General features: G+C 34.9%; 1 protein-coding gene across 1 annotated transcript; it reads right to left on the bottom strand.

The window, feature by feature from the left end:
* Positions 1 to 551: 551 nt before the first annotated feature.
* LOC121414718 (HAUS augmin-like complex subunit 1) lies at positions 552 to 10,486 on the bottom strand. The gene is made up of 8 exons (XM_041607783.1): positions 10,445 to 10,486; positions 8,374 to 8,548; positions 6,525 to 6,657; positions 5,261 to 5,395; positions 4,139 to 4,262; positions 3,687 to 3,752; positions 2,065 to 2,184; positions 552 to 1,664 (listed from the first exon to the last, which is right to left on the bottom strand). Exons 1-8 carry the CDS (start codon positions 10,481 to 10,483, stop codon positions 1,614 to 1,616), a joined length of 843 nt encoding a protein of 280 aa, XP_041463717.1. The 5' UTR covers positions 10,484 to 10,486; the 3' UTR covers positions 552 to 1,613.
* Between the last annotated feature and the right edge of the window lie 2,331 nt (positions 10,487 to 12,817).

The following is a 12,817-nucleotide window of genomic DNA, read 5'->3' on the forward strand; positions in this document are numbered from 1 at the left end:
CCGTATCACAAAGGTAAGCGACCACTTGTAAGGGGAAGTTCACCCTGAAAAAAAGTTTATTGTAAAAATAGCAGAAAAAATAATAAAAAATATTGCTGAAGGTTTGAGAAAAAATCATCAAATAATTAAAAAGTTATTAGAATTTCAATAATTTGATTTGTGACGTCATATGCGAGCAGTATTCCTACATAGCGAATGGTAAAAAAATCAATGAAATGTCATTTTCTCAGAAAATTGAAAATGGTTTTCACAATAAATAAATCATTTCATACCCGATCATGAAAAGAAAACAAAATTAAGTCATCAGGAACCATACAAAATTTGAAATTCATACATTTTACATTACATAACACATGGGGCAGCTGCTCGTTTCTGACGTCACAAATCCAAAATTTTGAACTCTAATAACTTTCTTACTCTTTAACGGATTTTCCTCAAACCTTCACCAATATTTTTTACTATTTTTTCTGCTATTTTCACAACAAAGTTTTCTTCAGGGTGAACTTCCCCTTTAAATGTATGGGATAAAATCACATTCATGTCTGCATTGATTCAAATTATATAATATGCAATTTTATTGGTTTCTATGTGCATTTACAAATGTACAATATATACAGCATATAAATAGCAAGAAGAAAAATGGAATACATTTTTACACAATTTAACACCAAATAGTGGATCTTGAATGGCTCCAACTTACAAATGGTATAACAAATACATATATGTTATGAAGTGGGCACTTATCTGTGATCTGACTGACACTCCTTACTTTTGACCCAGCCCCTGTATCATAAAGCTTGGCTATTGATTGTGGAGCTGATTTTTACAACTGATCATACACAGTAATCAATGCAATCAATCGTAGAAATCAATCGCTAAGCTCTATGTCACAGAGCATCATGCAAGAAAGTGATGTGCAGCAAAGTTGCATATTGTTTATCAATTTATTCAGTTCACTGTACTATTCAGTGTCTTTCCCTATCTATGTTTCGCTATCCCACACTTATCACTAGGATATCTCCAGCATGACTTCAACATCTACTTCAGAGTTTCTGTATTCATTGGTAGCACTTGTTTTATAAAAATATTACTACTACCAATACAGAAACTCTGAAATAGATGCTAAAGTTATGCTGGAAATACCAGAGTGGTAAGTAATTCAGTGAGGATTCCAATTATTCCAAAACTTCTAAGGTTGATCACTGAAATGATAATCAACTTTACTTCTTATGAGAACGTGCTGTTATAGCAGAATTGCTCTATTATTTTATTTATTGCTTATTGTACAGATTATGGCAACTATTTAGGATTCGATCTTCACTAAATAAAAAACACATGTAAATAGAATGAGAGAGAGAGAAACACACAAAACCTTAAGGAAAACATTAATGCTCCTTGCAGGGCATAAGGGCATGGACAAGGAAACGTTTTTGTGCAAAGTTGCGAATGAAATGATCAAACGGATATCCACTTTTAGGAATAAAAGGCACTAAAAGTGTTTCAGTCTATGTGAAGTCATGGATTTAGTAGTCAACATGATTCGTCTTTTATTTTGATGAGGAAGCTTAGTTGGGTTCATCCAGTACCGTCATGATCGGAACTTCTCAGCCATCTCACATATGCATCATGTCAATTTTCCTTGATAACTCGGCTTCCATTGCCGCCTACATTATAAGCAAAAATTAACAAGAATAACCATAAGAAAAATTGGAATAGAATTATGTAAATGAGCCAGGGTTGAAAATTATCGGGTCTTGGGATGTAGGTTTAAACGAACTTTGAAATGTCATCAAATCTTTTTTTCTTAATGATCAAGTGAAATTTCATCGAATCATTGTTACTGCTTCATGCATACATGAGCCAAGTTTAAAATTGGTCTGTTAAATAATTTTCACATGAACAAAATCATTATAAGAATAATATTTTCATTATCACTATTATTATTACTATTATTATTATAATTATTACTAATATTTTTACTATTATTATAATTATTATTACTATCATCATTATTATCATTACTAATATTATCATTATTATCATCATATTATTATTATTACTCACCAATTGCCTTTTTGCTTCTTCTACCTTCACTTTGGCTAACGACTCATTGGGAGGAAGATTCTGGTAGCTATCTAGTTTAGCTTTCAAAGGAGACAATCTGGAATCAAGGGATTCTAATTCCTGTAAGCAAGAGAAATATGTGAATAGGATTTCAAGAGAGACCATAATATCAATAGTCAGAGGCCCATAGGGGTGTCTTTCAAGCAGGAATCTTTTAAGGTCAATTCATTCCCATAAGCAAGAGAAATGGGTGAATAGGATTTTAAGAGGTACCTTAAAGGGGGATTGAACTGTCTTAAAATATATGTTTTTAGATATCTACTAATACAACAGAGGATAAATTGACCTATAATTGTATTTGTATAGAGAAACTAAAATGTTTTGAGAGGAAAAGTAATTGTCTTGCTACTTGGTAACATAATCATTGCAATATAAATGTATTGAGTAGTAAATTAATGTTGTCATTCACTTTGGTCTATTTTATTAGACTACACTAGCATTTTGGGTCAGGAAACTGGCCATGGGTCAGTTGCAGAAAGAGTTGCGTTCAATGGGCCCCAGGTAAGAGTAGTTGAGGACTCGAGATGGCGTTATTTGCTCGTATCTGCTTTAATATCAATAGTCAGAGATCCATAACTGTGTCTTTTACGCAGGAATCCTACAAGGTCATCTAATTCTTCTAAAGCAAGAGAAATGGATGAATAGGATTTAACATTATGGGGGCATGGTGGTCTTGTGGTTGACTCGTCTTCCAATCTGAGGGGCGTGGGTTCAATTCCCGGCCATGGTGTGTTTTCCTTCAGCTGCACTCAAACCAAGGTGAGGTAAACGGGTACCCGGTAGGAAGGTATTCCTTGAATGCTTCAGTGCCTATGTGGCACCACAGCTAAAGCCGGGGCAATAATAGCAGCGCTTCGTATCCTCGGGTAAAAGCGCTTTCTAAATCCAGCTATTATTATTCAAGAGGGAACTTAATATCACACATGAATCCTGCAAGCATCTTGTCAACTTCTCACATTCTTACTGACAAGACAATGGGGAATGCAGGGAAAATCAGACTGAAACCCAGGTCAACTATATGAAAACCACACTGGGCATTGTGGCGTGCGCCTGTAATCCAAGCTGTGGGGAAGTTACAAATTGATGCAGAGGTTCGAGCCCTGGTCACGTCTTTCAGATGGTGACGTTAAAGGTCGGTCCCAGACGTAAATAATCAAGTCTAAACAATCCTCTTTAATGTCTTATATGGCTTCAATGACAATATAAATAAATATTAGACAATTAACAATTCATCACAAGGATACCGACTCCAGTTAAAAGGATTGGCAATCAGTTTGAGGGATGAAAAAAAAAATATTCCATCTTAAAGAGCATTTTCAACTTTCTTCAATGGACATTTGTATGATATTATTAGAGAGAAAAGTTGTTTTTTTATAAAACCTGCAGTATTTTAGATTAAAAAAAGGATAAAATGCTGCCAAAAAGGATAAGTTGGCATATCTGTCACATGACTCATTAGTACTTGATAAACTTTCTATTTATTTTTGTTACTATGAATTAAAATTGAAGACCTTCATAGTTTCAATATCCTCACCCTCGGATTTCAGTTTGATATGTATTACCTGTGATAATGCAACCAGACTCTGATGATACAATGAAGGTTCCACACCAGTCTCATGTAGTTTGTACTGCAAAAAAAAAAATGATGAATAAGAAGAACAAGATGTACAATATTTGTCATGATATTTCTAACTTCACCTGTTTTAGTTTCTCTGTTCTTGTTCTGGTGATCATGCAATAAGATACACATCAAAGTTATGCATTTTCATTATCTGATTGATACGCTCCCAAAATTTTCTAATGCTTTCCACAAAATAAAGTGTTAATATCTTACATTAAAACAAGTCCCTGATTTCAAGTTTTGTGTGTTTGAATGAGAATTTTTAAAAGAATTATCGAGACATTAGATCCATATTCCATACAATTCTAAACTGTGTTTTCTTCAGTAAATTTCTTGATTTCTAGAAAAAAATGTTCATAATAGGATCTCCATACATAAGACAAATTGTGGTACCTCAAGGTTTTCTAGTTGGGCATCGTACTCTTTTGATTTACTCTGAAAAAAGCCTGCTTGTCTCATCTTATCTTCAAGCTTCGGTCCTTCTTCTTTGGCTTGTTCTTCTAAAGACACCATAGCTCTGTGATAATCAAAGAAGAATGACAGGTAATAATTACCTTTTTTTCTTATTTTCTGTTATCTTCAAAGGGCTCTGTTGCTTATCATGAAGATGAATAATTTTGTTTGCACATTATAAAGAGGAGATTTGATTTAAAAAAGCAAATTCCAAGATTCAAACATTTACACTTTTTCCCCAAATTCACTGTCTTTGTTTCTTCTTCCATAGCACCAAGATGTATATATTCATGAGTTTTCTGCTAGAGAGTATTACAGGCAGGCCAAGTATTCAAACAGTCGATGGTCACTAGTCACATAAGAATAATATTAAAAGGCCTGTGTTGTTTTTTCTTGATCTAAAGAACCTAATACTTCAAACTTTATTTTAAAAAAATGTAACACAATTTCTCAAACAATGATTTACAAAGCATTAACAATATTGTTAATGAGGTTCCATTTAAAATCAGCTTATTCTATGTTAAATTGAAGTGAACCAGTTGCTCTTTTGCTTTCCTTTGTAGAATAATAAAGATTAGAAATACAAGGTTTAAGAAATCTTATTAAGTTTAATAGCATTTAAATGCTATTAAAGTTTTTTTTCCTTTAAATGAAACAATATTCACCATCACTGATTAATATTTTTCCCATATCAAATTGGTTTCCTGTTAATATACAAACTGTGTATCCTGTAATATGTATTGGTTTCTGCTCATATCAGGAGAGCTTAATTTACATTTGTCGTCTGAAATCTGACCTTGATTTTGATTGGCCTAATTTTAACTCTGCTAACTGTCAAATAAAACAGACTTTGCCTGATGAAACATCCAACTACCCCTTTCATAAAATGCTCCTTAGATGCGACTGATTCTATTCAATTGCAAGTTTAAATTGATCTCAACTTTATACTTTGAAACAGGAACTGCAATCATTCTACATTGAGATTTGATTTCAATCCATCGCAAGGCAGGACAAAGATGTGATTTTCTCAGAACTGCAATGTCAGTGGAAATTAAAACTTACTTCTTGAGTGATTCTGTTTTGATCATAGCTATCTTGGTTTTGTTGAAGAGTTTCTGGTTTGAAATATTCTCTTCTTGTCGTTTGTCCTCCAATTTTATCAACTCTCTGGTAAGATCCGTCATCGCCAAATAATAACTAGGAAAGAAAAAAAGTACATACACTCATCACCATTTGATTTAGCTAATGGATATAGAAAATTGAGAGAAACAAAGTGCTTTAAAAACAGTTGAAATAACAGTTAATAAACTTAGTTATTTCGGAAAAGATGGTTGAATAATTTTCAAGATTTAATGCCAGTGAATAAAATAATGCAAAAAAAAATATCGATAATAATACTGCACAAAATAATTATTTCCTTGTTGTAGACGGTTACACTTCGTAATTCCAAAGGTTCTTTATTCTGAAGGATCGTAATTCCGAAACACACAAATTGCCTATACCTTGATGTTCGTTAATCCGAAAACGTACAAAGAGTTCATTAATCCGAACATTTGTGGCGTTATTCCGAAGGTTCGATAACCCGAAAACGAAATAAGGTTCGATGTTCCGAAGCTTTGTTAATCCGAAAACGAAATTAGGTTCGTTTTTCCGAAGGTTCGTTAATCTGAAAACAAAATAAGGTTCTTTGTTCCGAAGGTTCGTTAGTCCGAAAACGAAATAAGGTAAGTTAATCATTTAGTTTTCGGACTAGCGAACCTTCGGAATTACGAACCTCATTTCTTTTTCAGATTAAAGAACCTTCGGAATTACGAACCTCATTCCGTTTTAGGACTAACGAACCTTCTGAATAAAGAAGCTTCGGAGTATCCGAAGCTTCGGAATAACGAAGCTTCGGAATTACGAATGTATGTGGTTGTAGACAAACCAATTATTATGGAATCATACTATATCATAGAATATGATATTTCATCCATTATGCCTTAAGGTTTGTTGACCACTTTTTCTTGGGGCAAATTTCTATATTAAAATGCATATTGGGAAGGGGGATGGCACAGAAATTCTTGAAGGCCACACAGCAATTAAAATCTCAAACCATAATTGCATGTTCATTAAGGTTAGAATACAGAGATCACTGGTAACTTCACAAGGCTGCTCACATTAACATTCTGAATGAGATTAAATAAATCTCAAAGAGTGAATGAATGAAATAAAATGACAATGAAATATTAATATTTAACAAAAAATATAACTAAAAAAAGCCAATCTCCCCCCCCAACAAAAAAATTATAACGAGGGAAGGTGGTACTTTTGTTCACAGACTTACTTGCTTGCTGAGGCAACTTGAAGGTCAAGAGTTTGAGCAATGTTTGAAAGGGTCCGCAGACTTACATTCCCAGACTGCGAGAGACTACTAGGAGAAAGACATACATTCTCCAAAATCGATGACAATCGCTTCTCTGAAATACAAACAAAAATACATTATAAAGAGGCAATAATCATTACTGTCTTGTTCTCAAAATATCTACAATTATTACTGGATCATTATTTTCAATATTAAAATACAAGTAATTCACTAAGTACTATAGTCATCATTGTCTTCATCACCATCATCACCATCATCACCATCATCATCTCATCAACATCATCATCATCTTCATCATCATCCTCATCCCCATCATCATCATCATCCTCACTATCATCATCGTCATAATCATCATTATCATCATCATATCATCATCATCATCATCATCATCCTCACCATCATCATCATCATCATCAAATCATCATCATCATCATCCTCACCATCCTCATCATTATCATCCTCATCATCCTCATCATCCTCACCATCATCATCATCTCATCAACATCATCTTCATCTTCATCATCATCATCATACATACCATCATCATCATCCTCATCATCATCTCATCAACATCATCATCTTCATCATCGTCATCCCCATCATTATCCTCACCATCATCATTGTCATCATCATATCATCATCCTCACCATCATCATCATCCTCACCATCATCATCATCATCCTCACCATCATCATCATCAAATCATCATCATCATCATCATATCATCATCATCATCCTCACCATCATCATCATCATCATCATCATCATCATCCTCACCATCATCATCATCATCATCAAATCCTCATCATCATCATCATCCTCACCATCATCATCATCCTCACTATCATCATCATCCTCCTCCTCCTCATCATCATCATCGTTTCATCAACATCATCATCATCATCATCTCATCATCATCATTTCATCAACATCATCATCATCACCATCATCATCACCATCATCATCCTCACTATCATCATCATCCTCCTCCTCCTCATCATCATCATCTCATCATCATCATCATCATCATTATCATCATCCTCATCATCCTCACCATCATCATTATCATCATCATCATCCGCACCATCATCATCATTATCATCATCATCCTCATCATCCTCACCATCATCATCCTCACCATCATCATCATCATCCTCATCATCATCATCATCTCATCAACATCCCCACCATCATCATCATCAAATCATAATCACCATAATCATCATCACCTATCACCAACCATCATCTAAAAAATTGCTATTATAACTATACTAAAGTTCCTAGTAATATGAGAATGAAATATTGGGTCATTTAACTACAAGTAAAATCTGTTAGTCTCTATTTATTGCTAGTTTTCAAACAAGAGCTGTCAGATTTTCCAATGGTCAGACAATTTCAGATGAATTGGAAAAGAAGGATGATAAGATTTAGCATATGGGGGCAAAAGAGGAAAGCTCTCAACTATTGGGTTCTATTCAATCTAATTTATACACCAAGTCAGACAAACAAATTGGATTAAACAGAGAACAGAAAATAATGTATAAAGAAACGAACAGGAAATAAAAATAATCATGCTAAAATGAAACTGGATATAAACAATGAATATAAAACAAAATGACATATGAATGTATAAAAAGTACAATGGAAATATTTACAAAATGAGTAACTCTTATAGGTCACTACTTATGACTGCCAACAATGATGATGATGATGGGGATCATGATCATGATGAAGTCAAGATGATAAGGATGGTAATATTGATGATGATCGTGAATGATGATGAATGTATGAACCCATGAACTTTACTCACCTTCGGCATTGTATTCCACTGTCTTCTCATTGAGGTCATCGATGACAATTTGCTTATCTCTATCCCTCTCTTTACATCTGGTCATCAGATCATGTAGCACCGACACTGTCTTGATATTAATCTCATACTGAGGTACTGTGTCATCACCAAACATTTCCTCCAACCAACATCGCACCTACAGTATACAAATAACCAGTGAATATTAAACTATTGCCAATTTGGACAATGAAGAAAAAAATTCACTTGACTTACAATAATAATAATGATAAAATAATGATAACAATTTGATTTGATTTATTGTTTTCTTCCACATTCATAACAATACAATTTTCATTATGTAACAAACACAATGTATCGATAATACCCACACTGCACTCAACCCAGGTGAGGTAAATGGGTGCCGGCAGGAAATAATTCCTCAAAAAGCTGTGTGCACCTGAATCGATAGCCTAGCTTAGCCGGTTAATAATAGCAGGGCCCGCTGGGAGAACAGTTTCGAAACTGAAGTGGCTACCCTGGGTAAATATGCCATTATTAATGTTATTATTATTGATTTTGGTATGGATCATAAAGAAAAGAAGTACTAATAAAAAAATAATAAAAGTAGTAGTAGTACTACTACTACTATTAATAATAACACTACTACTACTAATAATAAATAATCACAATAATAATAATAATAATTATAACAATAATAACTATCATAATAATATCAACATTAATAATAATATGATGGTCAGATGGTGATGATCTGACATAATGATGATGATGTTAGGCCTATATTTTACCTATGGTAGTCACTGCCACTTCTGAAAACTATTCTCCCAACAGGCCCTTGCAAGATAACGTTAGTATTATCCCTGCCTTAGCTACCCTGATCTCTGAATTATTAAAGTTTAGTCGATTGATGGCTTGTAAATCATTCCTGAGAGTGCGACAGCCATCAAAACAAAAACTGACCGAATAAGCGAATACTGGGCAGTGACCAAATACTGAACATGTTACCATATAGCTATGACATATTAATACAGAGCTAGAGGGAAAAAAATGTAAAAAGAGCTAGTAACTTGTAACTATTTTAACTTAAAAAAAAAGAAATATGAAACTTAAGTTCAAGTTTTAAAGCTAAGCTAAAGAAGCTCGAAGTAAAGATTATTATTCCGTTTTGGAGTGAAATGCACCAAAACAGGAGAAATAAACTTAAAAAAAAACGGTGACTTACTTCGGCTGTCGTGCAACTCCCACATCCCTGGCCTGATTTATATCAGAACTTAATACATAATTCATAAACATGGCCATTGTTAGACCAAAAGCTTCAGTCTCTGTTATGTTGGTTGTTCAGCTGAACTCCGTTGGCTTCATTCACCAAATACAAAGACCGAAGTTCTAGCGCAATCTGTACAGGGGACTCAATAATGGCCATATGTTTATGTACTTAAGATCGGATAAAAAGGGGAAGTGAATGTGCGCAACAGCCGAGGTAAGTCACTGTTTTGTTCCTTTTAACTTGATTTTTCTCTGTTTTTTGGCAATTAATGCCAAGAGGGAATATTAATTTGCATTTTGGTTGTGTTAACTTTCAAAATTTTTATTCATTAAAGACAAAAATTGAAGAGCCGCGACGGGGGGATTTTGCATTGCAAATCCCCTAATGGTGGCTGCATGATAGCAAGCCGTCTGTGTACGAGGAGAAATAAAAAAAGTAAAATGTTAAAAACTCCTGATCCTCGAAACAGACGGCTGCCAGCTGTCTACTCTAGGCCATTGTTAGAACTTCGGTCTCTGTAATTGGTGAGTGGAGCCAACAGAGTTCAGCAAAACAGGCAATAAAAGAGAGATCGAAGCTTTTGGACTAAGAGCGCCCGAGCTTCGCCTTCGCCCGGGCGTTCTCTAGTTTGGTTAGACTGAAGTGGGGGAATTCCCCCATAATCGCCCCGGAACTGCTATGACTATGAGTGAGAGTGAGACAACAATCAACATCACCAAACTCCAAACTCCAATGCCCGCAGCGCAGCTCGCAGCAATAGATTCTATTTTTTCAAATTTTCAATGATAATAACAAACAACTTACATCTCTATGTTTTTCTCTGACTTCGCCATCATCAGACATGACTTTCGCTGATTCGCTCGAAACGGGAGCTAAAATTGCCGAGTTGAGAGTATTGAGAAGAAGCTCAGCCGGAAAAAATCGAGATTAGCGCCATGAAATGCTATGGAACGCTAATTCGGTTCAATTTATTATTCGTACATTTTTACTAGAAAAAAAAGGGATTCAAGTTTTGAAATTCCTTTCCCATTGAGATCCCCGTTGAGATCTCATTTGTGCTCATTCATTCTATCCTCACATCTGGTTCTATTGTTCTTTCTTTACTACATAATCAACCTGATAATTTCATTCTCCACTGAGCCTAGTTCCCGGGAGTGTTTATTGCCGTTTATTGTCACGTATTAGGTATCAAACTATCAAAATGTAGACAAATACTGAATTTTATGATGATGTAAATGACATTTCATATTTAATTTGCCTTTGAAGGAAAAGGATACGTGAATCCCGGTACATAACTCAACAATCAAAATTCGAGCGCCCAGCAGCGCTGGCTAATAGGCCAATACGTGACGTTTGAAAAAGCCTTTGAGAACTTTATGTAATACAAGAAGATAATAGGTAGAAGATAATAACTTGGCAAATCAAATAATGCGACCGAGCAGCGTGAGCTGAAAATGTTGATATTTAGACCATAAAACGGACATTTTACAGATCAATTAAAAAAATCAATTTGTATATCTATAGAAAATTATGAGAGCTCGGTATCCAAGCTGAAATACATTTTGTATGTTGACTTCAAAGCTTGAGATTTAAGCTCGAGCAAGAGATGAATCTCATCGAACTCTTCGTCCTCTTAATTCCTCTTTATTTTTTCCTTCTGCTTTCCCTTTTCTTCTTTTTTCTTTCTTTATCCATTTTTTTTTTGCTCCGCAAAATTTTTGCAGGGGGGGGGGGGGGGCACGTGCCCCCGCCCCCGTAGCTACACCCCTGCCAGGGGGGGGGGCGCACAGCCGGCCCCTCTTTAGAGAGGAACAATCAAAATATGTAATGTGAAAATGCCTTTAAAAAACAGCACTGGCGTAAATCCCGGGGGGATGGGGGATATATCCCCCCACTTTTCGAGGAGGGGGAGATGGCCTGTACAAACTCCCCCCACTTTTTTACGAAAGAAATGAAAAAAAAATCACAAGAGATAATTGATTTATTGGTGAAAATTCTTCCTAAAATACCGCTTAACAAATAAAACAATATTATTGAATCATAAAATGCATATAAAGAGCCAGTTCACTATTTCCGAACGAAATATCTATGTCCTTATTATAACATTGAAGAGAAACCCCCGTTTCTTCCGATTCATCAACGTTAGGGTCTTTGGGAAGGGATTAAGATGGAATGTCATAAAAATTGAATGTAATCCAGGCGCGGATCCAGAAGGGGGCCGAGCCGGCCCGCCCCCTTTTTTTTTGACAACCTGCAGAAAAAAAGTGTACTCTTTACCTTGATAAAAACTACGAAAAACAGAAAGAAAATTAAGAAAGAGGTATTTTACCCATGATGTGTAATTTACAGCCTCGTAACGACCGGCCCGACCCCAAAAGGATACAAAAAAAGGAGAGGAAGAATTGGAAAATAGACTTTATACAAAAATTTTTGCTCGCGCTTCGCGCTCGCATTGCCTGTGTAATGAATCCCATTCAAGAGGGTTACATTTATAAATGACACTAATATATAACCAATATATATATATATATATGTACTATATATCCAGTTCTGATATCAATTTGCACTCAATTTTTTAGCTCGCACATGAAGCTTTCATTATTTTGTTTTAGTTACACAAATTGTTAATGTAGTATCAAAATGTTCAGCTCGCGCTGCGTGCTCGCATTGTTTGATTTGTGAGAAACCTATGCTCTTTGGAAATTCTTACCAAAATTTGTCAATATGCTCCTTTATCACGTCAGTATATCAAAAAAATTAAGGTCATGCTCGCATTTAATTGTTCGAGACCCACAGCTTCTTTATTTAAATAAAAACGCGCTTAGACTGTTCATTTTTTTCAGGTTTCTTTATTGGTGATACTTGTATCCTCTTCTGCGAGCGCGAAGCGCGAGCCGAAATTTTATCATATAGTAACTTACTATATGATAAAATTTCGGCTTGCGCTTCGCGCTCGCATTGTTTAGTCGGGTACTTATCTTTGTTCATGATTATAAAAACTGCTAAATTCTAAGGACATAAAATATCAAAGATTTTTAGCTCGCGCTTCGCGCTCGCATTATATATTAAGACCACATGAGATACCTTATATTGTTTATAGCAATAAAAGCTAACATACTTAAAACTTCAGTCTTTAGTTAGGACTACCCCTGAAAACCAACAAAAAAAAGCCAGACT

Source organism: Lytechinus variegatus, chromosome 5, assembly GCF_018143015.1.
Source record: "Lytechinus variegatus isolate NC3 chromosome 5, Lvar_3.0, whole genome shotgun sequence".
Lineage (NCBI taxonomy): Eukaryota > Metazoa > Echinodermata > Echinoidea > Temnopleuroida > Toxopneustidae > Lytechinus > Lytechinus variegatus.

What these genes read in the sequence shown, in the direction of transcription:
- LOC121414718 (XM_041607783.1), bottom strand. Translation starts at nt 10,483, where the DNA reads ATGTCTGATGATGGCGAAGTCAGAGAAAAACATAGAGAT. An exon ending in TCAGAGAAAAACATAGAGAT is followed by an intron (nt 8,549 to 10,444) that starts GTAAGTTGTTTG and finishes TGTATACTGTAG; the next exon opens with GTGCGATGTTGGTTGGAGGA. An exon ending in GTCTGGTTGCATTATCACAG is followed by an intron (nt 2,185 to 3,686) that starts GTAATACATATC and finishes TCTTGCTTACAG; the next exon opens with GAATTAGAATCCCTTGATTC.